Source organism: Zea mays, chromosome 7 (assembly GCF_902167145.1).
Source record: "Zea mays cultivar B73 chromosome 7, Zm-B73-REFERENCE-NAM-5.0, whole genome shotgun sequence".
NCBI lineage: Eukaryota > Viridiplantae > Streptophyta > Magnoliopsida > Poales > Poaceae > Zea > Zea mays.
In genome coordinates, this window is record NC_050102.1 from 174587859 (window position 1) to 174599276 (window position 11418).

General features: G+C 46.1%; 2 protein-coding genes across 2 annotated transcripts; one reads left to right on the forward strand and one right to left on the reverse strand.

Annotated features, from left to right (window-relative positions):
• Nucleotides 1-2634: 2634 nt before the first annotated feature.
• On the reverse strand, nt 2635-5197 carry LOC100285329 (DNA-directed RNA polymerase II 14.5 kDa polypeptide). The gene is made up of 4 exons (NM_001314053.1): nt 5090-5197; nt 4904-4979; nt 3340-3498; nt 2635-2897 (listed from the first exon to the last, which is right to left on the reverse strand). Exons 1-4 carry the CDS (start codon nt 5116-5118, stop codon nt 2817-2819), a joined length of 345 nt encoding a protein of 114 aa, NP_001300982.1. The 5' UTR covers nt 5119-5197; the 3' UTR covers nt 2635-2816.
• A 166-nt stretch (nt 5198-5363) lies between these two features.
• On the forward strand, nt 5364-9502 carry LOC100280229 (FAR1 transcription factor). The gene is made up of 6 exons (NM_001153159.1): nt 5364-5492; nt 5588-5727; nt 5958-6060; nt 6971-8827; nt 8907-8972; nt 9353-9502. The coding sequence occupies exons 2-5, from the start codon at nt 5600-5602 to the stop codon at nt 8931-8933; spliced, it is 2115 nt and encodes a 704-aa protein (NP_001146631.1). The 5' UTR covers nt 5364-5492; nt 5588-5599; the 3' UTR covers nt 8934-8972; nt 9353-9502.
• Nucleotides 9503-11418: the final 1916 nt, after the last annotated feature.

An 11418-nucleotide genomic window follows, 5' to 3' on the forward strand; every position in this document is an offset into this window, starting at 1 on the left:
AGGCCGGGGGAGTAAGCGGTCGACGACCCGTGGGCAATGCTCAGCTCAGCTCGCTCGGTTCATATGCTCCTGGACACATGGTAGTACATGCATACACTGACACACAGCTAGCTTCAGGCTTCAGCTCTCGATGGAATGAATCTCTGGCATGTGCCAACAGCTCCGTGGCTCGATATAGAGTCTACCAGCACTCTAGTTAGTATATACTATTCTTTTACAGTGTCCCGTACGTACATACTAACATACATACGGTCAGGTCATATCCCGGCCCATTGTAATAAATGTGCTATTTTGTTATACATATTTTGGCCGGCGTAACCGTGCTGCAACCACGTGGGATTATTGCTTGATGGGCAATACATATAATAATAATAATATATATACTGCAAGTTCAGTACAGTGTCGCTGTGTGGGCACGGGGGGGGGGGGGGGGGGGTGCATGCACGCGCTGTGCACTGTGCAGCGCGCCGTGCCGGTGCAGACAGACAGGGACAAGCTAGCTAGCGCGCGCGGCGCGGCACATGGCGTGGCGGGCACTCAGCTGACGCGTCGGCGCGCCGTCGTTCGTCGCCGTGCCCGTGGGGCCGCGCACTGTTCACGCGCGCCCTTCGCTCGTGCATGCTCTTTGCCAAAACTTCAAAACCGCCCGGCGCGTCGTGAGTGACGGAACCGTGCCTCCACCCAATCGGCCCAAGGAGCTTCCAGGCAAAGACTCACACCACGTGTGTTCTGGCAAGCATGCATGGAAATTCCTGGCGCAGCGAATAAACAAACAAAAAATAGAGTTTGACACTGTGCTGCATTTATTAGTAGATTCTGTGAACAAAGCCACAGAGGTGCGTGTACTTTCACTGTGCACGGCGTCTGCTGGTTTCGAGTCGACGACCTTCGTGTCAGTCTATCCGTTCCGTTCCAATCTACTACTTGCTGTCGCCGTCGCCGTGGTCCAACCAACTGTTCCAACTTAACGCGCGCTCGCGTCGAGGTCTCTCACACTCTCATCATTTTCTTGTAAACTATAAGAGCGCGTAGATACTATGTTACGGAACATTAGATACATATAAAAAACTACCTCACACAACCTTACGTATTATATGAGTGAAACCGTTTATACTTAGAGAACCGTACTATAGACTTTCCTTCACCAAGTTACACCTCTTTTTTTTTGCGCTTATCCTCTTGATACACCTTAAAATACGAGTTATTTATATTGATGTACATACCCTAAGGGGCTGCTAAATCATAGCATCTGAATTTTGCTTTGTTCTCTAAAGAACAAGCAGCGTCCATCTAATCAAAATCAAACATTTAAAATTCAACCTCAAGCTTGAGGGCAAACACTTTGGTTAGTTCATCTTTACTTTCAAGCCATTTGCAAAGTAAGAAATGTAAAGTTGTAAACTATTTTGATTTTTTTTTGTAAATACATATAACTAGATGCAGTATATATAATTTCAAGGCACTTGTAAAGTTGTTAGACTTCTGACCGGAGGCCTAACCGAGCCAGTACGTAGGCTGCAACTCCCTCATGCTCAATTTGCTAGTTTTTCTTTTTCTCAGCCTAGATCGCACGGACCTCCGGACCTCAAAGCACCTAAATAAGTGGATTCGAGGAAACGAATGAAAGAGGGGTTTGTTTCTTCGCGGCCTGGTCGGCTAGCTTATGCGCAAGAGCTTGTTTCAGCTTATAGATAATATAATTTAGATTATAATCTAGTTTACATAATTAATATTATAATTTGTTAAGATTATAATCTATATATATATATATATATAGTTGTTTGATTGTCTAGATTATACGGATGCATATTATTTTAATATTATAATTTGTTAAGATTATAATCTGTATATAGTTGTTTAGCTACCTTAATTATACGGATGTATATTATTGATCTATGAGACAGAAAGGCTACAATATCCTTGTTCCTAGTATTCCACCGCGTGTGATTTTGAAGGGAGGAAAGAAGAATGACATTCCGTGTGATTGTAACAACATAATCATGAGTAGTAAGTCTTTTACCAAAAAATAATCTCAAATAAGCTCCTCACGAGAAGATTATAAAATTACTCTAGATTATATAATCTGGACATATAATCTAGTTGTTTATTTTGCTAGCTGGATTATTTACGATGGATTATATAATATAGACAGATTATAATCCGAAATAATAGCCTGAGTTAGAGCCTGACTCCCGTATCTTTTTACCCACCGCACTTTTCTTATCGGTGGCTCCCTTTATCCTAGCTAGTGATGCGTCTCATAGTAGTGGCAAAATATGCAAGAGCTAACATGTTTGAAAATGTATTTTCGGTGTAGTTTTTTTACCATATATATACCTGACGTATCTGGTGTGATGCACTGGACATAAAATAGGCTAATACACATTACACAATTTTCAGTCGAGCACAGTGAAGTTCGATGTGCGCTGAATATGGCCCATCGGATACAATACTCAGAGAGCATATAAGCTTGTACTCGCTCCTCTAACGCTCACCGGAATATGATTTCCTTTTGTTACCTTTTTTTTTTTTTGGTTTTGGTAGGTGAGCATGGTTCAAAACCGACGGTGCAAATAAGCTTTGAACAGCAGAAGTAATGCATGGTACTGAGTAGATGAGACGAGATGATACTGGTAGTTCATAGCTGTTTCTGTTTCTTATCATGAGGAACAACAGATTTCGTCTCCAGCCAAACCATCGTTTTGTTACGAGGTTATAGTAGCTTATAAGCTTGCAGCAAACGTCAGTTGACGGCACAACTTGTACCTAGGCTAACAATACGGCAGGTTTGCAGCGAAGACCAAGCCAGATCCTTCTCAGTCCCTCCACCTGTGCCCGCAGCTTGGGTTGCAGCAGATGAAGTACAGCGTCATGGCTTGTTCTCCCTTAGTCGGGGCCTGCGGGCTCAATGTATCAGCATTACATGTAACAGCGCAAAACTCAAGTGCAACAAAAATCACTGGTAATGTATCAGCATTACATGTAACAAAAATCAAGAGCAACTACGATAGAATGAATTGATGAAGGATTTCAAAAACCACTGGTAATGGTGATTCCACGGAAATCATTTTTTCGTGGGATACTGATTTGGTTCCATCTGAACAGATTGGTTCAAGCTTACATTGTACTCAGTAGCCAGTGGGTGGATACCACAGGGGGTATCTCATGCAATTTGGCTTGGTTGCCGATGCTAACCCTCCCTAGACAATAATCCCGAATAAATCATGCAACAGTGCACACTACTGTTACCATGCTTAGGCATTACATGTTACATATGACATAACACAACCATCGCCTTTAGCGACAGCGGCAGCAAGTAAACAGCACCTGGGTACAAACCTGAAAAAAGGCAGCTTCTGGATGGTTGCAGTTGTAACATCTGACGCTTCTGGTGCGAGGCAGGCTAGGATCAGTTGCTGCATCCTTCAGGACATCTTTGGGCTCACCACCAGGCTTACGGATAACCCTTTTGTACACACAAGTATCAGTGGCAATCTCCTGTTCACATCAATGGTTTAAAAAACAGAATGATCAGCGAAACTACGAGCAAGCTTGTTGGTTGGAGGTCAAATAATTTGAATAGAAATTGCAGGTTAAAAAAAAAATGAGAAAAGGCCACACTTCATGCACACAAAAGAAAGAGCATACAGGGAAATAAGAAAACCTTACAATCTATCTACTTCATACGTTCTGTGCACTTCAAAATCATCAAGAAGGGCATTTATTTAAAAGCCATTCAATTTCAAACTGGGCTCTCCTTCACTCTTATCCAGGGGCAAATGCACCCCCTCACAGATATAAAAATAGTGACTTTGGCTAGCCACTGATTCAACATAGTTTCTCAACAATACGTGTAACGGTGTAAGGCCACAAAGTTAAGATGTTAAGGCATGGTAAGGCGAGACATGGCAATCACCCCCTTCCCATCAGGCCATCACCTAGGAATGGTGCTAACTGCTAATGCCACTAGTGCCACAACAGAAAGGAAAGAGCAAAATAAATGGAATGGTTCTAATGCAAAAGAGATCAGAGGGCTCAATATTTTTTTTAATGTTGTTAGCTGGTGCAGTCCACCCAAAATGCATTAGCGAAGGATCCTCCACTGGGGACCGTGCTGTCCATTTAACGAGATCACAGCCTCCAATGATATATCTCAGATGATAGACAATATTGCATCACAAGGATCAAGGTTAGCACAACCAATAATAATAATAATAATGTAGTGGCAAATAAAACATCATGATTTATCAGGATACTATTTTCGCTGGCATGAATTCCTTCTCCTTGGTCAAGGAACCCTCAAGCATCTCAGAACTTTGCAAACTCATTTTATCACTACTTAACCAAATATACAACAAACAATTTTATAACTATTTCAGCTTCATTTTGATTAAGGAGTATTTCTTGAACATAGGTTAGGCTTGTATCACAGACACTGGTCAAGTTGTTAGGTGCACCACAAGCCAGAAAGGTTGTAAACACTACTTGATTAAAGCAGTATTTTGAACCGAACTGATTTTTTTGGAGGTAACAGTTAAAGCAACAACGGTCATCTGTGTAATCTCAAGATACAAAGCACTAGCACTTCCAGCAGAACCAAAGCAGTTACCATCACAAACCAAAAATCAGGTGCAGAAAAGGCAATATCGTGATTGCCAGCCCAAAACATTCACCCTTAATGAAGAAATCGCAACAGAAACAATGTACCACCAGACCATATCCGCTTCCGTCCTTAGACAATATATCACAAAACCCAGGCTACACCTACGTGCTAAACGGGATACTGTATGCTGTTCAAATAACCAACCTGGCCCCAGCTCCCTAAGGGAACCTAGGGTTTCCCCGAATCAATAACAAAATCTGGAAAATAATGGACAAATCTAAGGACGAACAAGGGATCCACCTCATGCTCGCACGTTTGGCACGCGTACAGGAGGGTGCGCGTCTCCTTGTCCTCCCGCGGGTACAGCATGTTGTTGCTGCGGCGAAATACAAAGCAAAGACGATGAAAATATGAAGCAAACGACCACGATTCCAATACCAAAGAGCCGGCAGTGGGCACGAATGCCAACAATTTCGTCGCTTTTACCATTCCCGGCAGAACTTGAGAGTGCTCATGGTGGCCTCGCCGCGTCCTGAATCCTGACTCTCTCGCCTACCGGCTACCGCTGCTCGACTGCTTTTCTTTCTCCCTTCTGTTCCTTTTTCAATCCGCGGCTCCTGGTAGGTGGGCCACCTTGACCCCGCATGCCAGTGAAACATAGAAGAACAAGTCTGGCCCCAGCTGAGGCCGCACGAGTACACGCGTCGGACGATGGACGCTGCCGCACGAGGGCCACCTACCCTGTTGCCGCAGCGGATCCCGCTGACTCCTCCGCTCCTACTCCCCTGCGTCTGCTCGTCGTCTCCCCGCTCCAAACCCTAACTCGAAGCCGGAACGACCGACAAAATTCGGGAAAATCGCTCACAATTTCGCTCCAAACTACTTCCTGGTACCTCCCCCAGTCCGAATCCAACTCGTCCGCTATTTTTTTCAAATTTTTATATTTTTGGAGGATTTTTTTTTATGCGGATTTGCCCATGGCAGGACGGTGATGCGATGATGCACATGCTGGTAGCCCCGGATAGGGGCGGAGGGGAGCTGCAGCCGTACGTAGCGCCGCCCGCAGAGCAGGAGCTGGAGCTCCTCCGCGACAACGCCGATGACGGCCTCGAGGGCCACGTGCGGTAGGTGGTGATGTGCTTGTTGCAAATCATTCGCGTTTAGCCTCTTTCGATGCACTGGGCGAAGGAACGGTCTCGCATGTCGCATCTTCTTCTTGCTTGCTTGCTTGCTGAGGAGCAGTGACAGTCCCCTTGCTCCATTTCAGACTTTTTTTTGCTTCTTCTATTTCAGAAATTATTGTGGTTATAACCCGGTGTTTGATTCTGTCATTCCTTTACTGTGATTTGATCAGATGCCTAAGGTGTGGAATATCCGGCAATGCGACGCCCCATATGCGCCGGGGGCCTGATGGCCCAAGAACTCTTTGCAATGCGTGTGGCATTGCTTACAGGAAGGTAGAGCCATGCTCTTTTGTTCTGAAGCAGTCATGACCCAGTTGTTTTTTAGGTTGCTTGCTCCGCCACACTTATTTTTGCAATTGAATGTTGTGGGGCTCTCTTTATCAACTCTTGGAGAGGTTATAGCTTGGCATGGAGTTAACTTTATGATTCACAAGCACTATCTTTTCAATACCACTGTTGATGCCTTAATTTGCACTAGGAGCCATGCACTTTAAGGATTATTTTATCCCTTGTCACTTGGAGGTTATGAATTGTCGTTTTTCTTGCAATCACAGGTTGCAACTTACAAGCAACCATAACACTTCTACCGTCTCCGGCAGTTCACCCATATGGTTACCTAAAACATTGTTTTGCATTGTAGACTGCACTGTTCGCAAAGTGGAGTATGAATATACAAGCAACCATAACACTTCTACCGTCTCCGGCAGTTTACCCGTATAGTTACCTAAAACACTGTTTTGCATTGTAGACTGCACTGTTCACAAAGTGGAGTATAAATATGGGGATAGGGATGAGTAAGCTGCTGGAGATAGCCTAATGCAGAATCCCGGGGCATACATTTTTGTCTGCAGCTGTACAACTTTCCAAAATGAAATAATTGAATTACATATCAAATGTTCTGACTCTAACCCCCCCCCCCCCCTCCCCCTGAAAACAGAGAAATCTTTTTTTACTATCTTTGAGTAAGTTTGATCTAGCATCGTAGGATCGAAGACCATATTGCACATGCTACTTATAGCAACCATAAGAAACATCACACTCATATGTTCCTTCCATTATGGCTAAGATTGCTGTTCTACTGGTCGTTTTCCTCCCATTTTGTCATGTTGAAGAAAATCTGCAACGAAGTATGCCTCATTGTGTCCTTATCTACTGCTCAAACATTTTATGATTTGTTTTCCAGGGGAAAATGAGAAGAATGATAGAAGCTGAACCACCCATAGATGAGGCTGCTCTTGCAAAGCTGGTTCCAGAGGTAGGCATGGAATTTGTGAGTGAGGAAAAGGCATACGAATTCTACAACAAATATGCTGGGCATGTTGGCTTTAGCGTTAGGAAAAGTACATCACATAAATCTTCAGAAAATATTACCAAAGTTAGAACTTTTGTGTGCTCAAGAGAAGGCTACAACAGGGATAAAAAATCACTGGAAGCCAAGAAGCCAAGATTGGATACACGAATCGGTTGCCCAGCGAGATTGATTATAAAAGTCACACCAGAGTGCAAGTATAGAGTAACTGATTTTAAAGCAGATCACAATCATCAGCTGGCCCCACCTTCAACGATGCATATGTTAAGGTCGCAGAGGATATTGACAGAACTTCAGCCTGGAGAAGCAGAATTATCAGATGATTCTGTAGTGACACCAACAACAAAGGCAACTGGTGATCTTGTTGTGAGACAAGTCAGTTTTCTTCGGAGTTTATCTCTCCTCCCAGCTGATTACAAGAATTATCTCCGTTCGAAGCGTATGAAGGCCATGCAACCTGGTGATGGTGGAGCAATATTGAAATATTTACAGACAATGCAAATGGATAACCCCTCGTTCTTTTACACTATGCAGATCGATGAGGATGACAAACTGACAAACTTCTTTTGGGCCGACCAAAAATCGAGAGATGACTTCAACTATTTCGGTGATGTGCTCTGCTTAGACACAACATACAAAATAAACGGTTATGGTAGACCGCTTGCGTTATTCCTTGGTGTGAATCACCATAAACAAACGATTATTTTTGGTGCAGCTATGCTTTATGATGAATCATTTGATTCATACAAGTGGCTTTTTGATAGTTTTAAGATCGCCATGCATGGAAAACAGCCTGCAGTAGCTTTGATAGATCAATCTATTCCATTGAGCAGTGCAATGGCAGCCGCCTGGCCAAGTACCACTCAACGAATTTGTGCTTGGCATGTGTATCAGAATTCTCTTAAGCACCTCAATCATGTTTTCCAAGGTTCGAAGACATTCGCGAAGGACTTCGGCAAATGTGTCTTTGGCTACGAGGATGAAGATGAATTCGTGTTTTCATGGAGAAGTATGCTGGAGAAATATGATCTTAGACATAATGAATGGTTGTCTAAAGTGTTTGCTGAGAAGGAACAGTGGGCCTTGGCATATGATAGACATATATTTTGCGCTGACATCATAAGTGCACTTCAAGCCGAGAGTTTCAGTAGTATTTTGAAGAAATTCTTGAGTCCTCAACTGGAGCTGCTGTCCTTCTTCAAGCACTATGAAAGAGCAGTGGACGAACATCGCTATGCTGAGCTGCAAGCCGACTTCCAAGCTAGTCAGAGCTATCCAAGAATACCCCCAGCCAAGATGTTAAAGCAAACTGCTCATACATATACCCCGGTGGTATTTGAGATCTTTCGTAAAGAGTTTGAGCTATTCATGGACTCTGTGTTATTCAGTTGTGGGGAGGCTGGGACGACATCTGAGTACAAGGTTGCTTCATCTGAGAAACCCAAGGAGCACTTTGTTCGGTTCGATTCAAGTGATTGCTCCTGTCTGTGCACTTGTAGGAAGTTTGAGTTTATGGGTATCCCGTGCTGTCACATGTTGAAGGTGCTAGATTACAGAAATATCAAAGAGCTTCCTCAAAAATATCTGTTGAAACGGTGGAGAAGGACCGCCAAATCTGCAAATGAAGACAATGAAGGCAATGCAACAAACGCCAACAACGGGTCATTATTGATTGTCCCTGCTCCTCCTACAAATCACCATGGGCTTCAGAGCTTCAGTGCAATGATTCAAGTAAGCAGCTTCTGATACTTGTCCATGCAAAGTGTTTTTTCCCTGGTTTTATTCCAGCTGATGCCTTCTTTTAATGCAGGATGCTTCAGTTTCTAGCATGCATTAGAATGCATCTCATAGAAGCTCTTAATGCAGGAACTTGCAGGTATTAGAATTCGTTTCGGTAATTTCCTATTTTTTACGCTCGAGAAATTTTTGTATGCTCAGCACCTCCTTTTCCAGTTAATTATATCTGGATTAGTTCCCCGTCCATCTGGTTTTAGGGAGACCGCCGTAGATAGCCTAACAAATCGAAACTTTTCGTGCGTGCCAACAAGAAATCATCTTTGAGCTCCATTCATTTGTGACTTTTGGCTTTGTGGCTGTTGAATTTTCTGTGCGCTGTTGTGTTTGGCCTTATGGGAGATCCTGACGTTCTCCTAGAAAGGCAGCCTAAACATTCTGATAAAAAAAACAGTCTCATCTCTCACGAGCTTTCGATCCTGTTGTCTGACTCATCAACTTGCTTGAACCGTCGTGACGCAGGGTCAATGCCAACGACGCGTTTATACCTTGCAAGACTCCACAGCGTTGGCCACTGAAGAAGCATTGGATGGGCCGGCCACCGTCAAGATTCAACCACGCATGTGTTCACCGTGTAAGACTCGGCGCCGTTGGCCACTGAAGCAACAGTTAGGCGGCCGCCCGTCAACCGCGCCCTTGGATAAGTTGGGTGGGCGGACCTGTGTTGTACATTGTTCAGCCGTAGGGGATTTCAGTCACCGAGGCACCGGTCCTTAGCCTAGGCTGTAGAGTAGATTTTTTTTTTTAAATTTTAGTTTTAAAAGGCATAATGCTTGTATTTGCGCTGCCAATAATCCAGGAATTTTGTGCGCGCCTAATAAATGCTAGCCCGTTTATTAGGAGCAAAAAAAAAATGCAATTCAGGCCCTTGTACTGTGCTGGAGAAGAGAGAGGGTGCGTGCGTGCGTCTGAAACCTGTGTGCAGACAGACAGGCCTCTGACCTTGTGGCCGGCCGCCGGCCTGTGCAGAGCAAGTAGGCGCCCTCACTCATGATTTGATACGGAGGTGAGTACAGTTTCAGTTAGATTCAGATCTGGGGCTTCATTGCATTGAAGCGTTGGCGGCAAGCCATGGGGGGCAGCCTTGGCGCGCCAGCACAGCGATGCTCTGGCCTGGTGGCATATACATCTTTGGAAGGTGGTGTTCTTGCCCCATGGGCTCGTGACTGTGTGTTATACCACATTTGCAAATAGAACAGCTTGCAAATGTGGTCCGTACCTCGGATCGTTATCTCAGGTGCAAGGTGGTGTCAGAGCATGTGGCCCCCCATGAAGCCAACCAAGGAACAAGAACCCATTGTGACGGCACGGCACGGCACGGCACCAACGCAAACGACGCCCATGAAATCTTTGAGCATGTGGTCGTCCATTCCATGGTACAGTCACGCGCACATACTTTGGCAGCAGGTCGCCAGCTGGTGGGCCCGCCAATGACGCAGCAGCACCGTACCTGTGCCTGCGTGTGGTTCAGTGATCTCCCTCCCTCCCGGGCTGCTGAGCGAGGTGGACCGTTCGGAATGGTCCTGTGTCCTGCTGCGACGGTGGTGTCCGTCGATGATGAGCCAGCGACCGTTACCACTACTGTTCCATTGGCTCCGATCCCGTCCGCGTCCGGGGGCAACCGAGGCTCAAAGCACGCGGCGGCCAGCGGCTGGCCGCCGACCGGGACGGCGCAGCCGACGACTGGACTGGACTGATCGATGCGCGGTGTACGTGGGCAGAGGGTGACCCTGCGGTGCAGGTGCAGGTGCAGGTGAGCATTGGCTTGTTGTCCTCGGTTGGAGCTGGAACCGCGCCGCAGCGTGCTGCTGGGCGCCCGGGACTCACCAACCGGGAACAGAGAAGATGGTTGGGTGTTGTGGGCTGGTGGTGGTCCACGGCTGATGCTTATTAGTGCTTTTCCCAGGGTGATGGCCGGCTTGCGTCCTGCTTAATTCTCTGTGATTTGATCTGAAGATGATGGATGGATGGATGCTGAAAGTGGAGACAGTGGCAAGGGCGTGCATGCCCTCTCGTCCCGTTGCTCACACGCTCGTCTCGCTCCAATCCTACCCTACCCTACCCTACCCTACCCTCGGTGTGACTGAGTCGGTGGCCAACCTCTGAGAAGGTGCCAAAAAGAAAGGTACGAGTGTTGCAAGCCACCGCCCACCGACAACGCTGCGCCTGCACCGGCCGCCCAGACCCCAGTGCGCCGGAGGCCAGAGCTCAGAGTCACAGCACAGCACAGCACAGATTGCTCTGCGCCCACGCCACGCCCACGCACCGGACACGGCGCATGTGATGTGACGCCAGCCTGCGCGGCCGCCCCGCCCTCGGCTTTTCACCGCCGCTAGCTGCCGGGAGTCGGTCACGCACTGCTGTGCTGGTGGTGCTGGAGTGGAGCGGGCACGGGCCGTAGTAGAACCTTGCTATTATTGCTGCCGCTTCCATGCATCCAAAGGCTCAGCTTCCTCTGAGGCGGACTCCAGCAGTCCACCTAAATCTTATTATAAATATTTTTTGCACTGTTCTATATGGTAGACTGT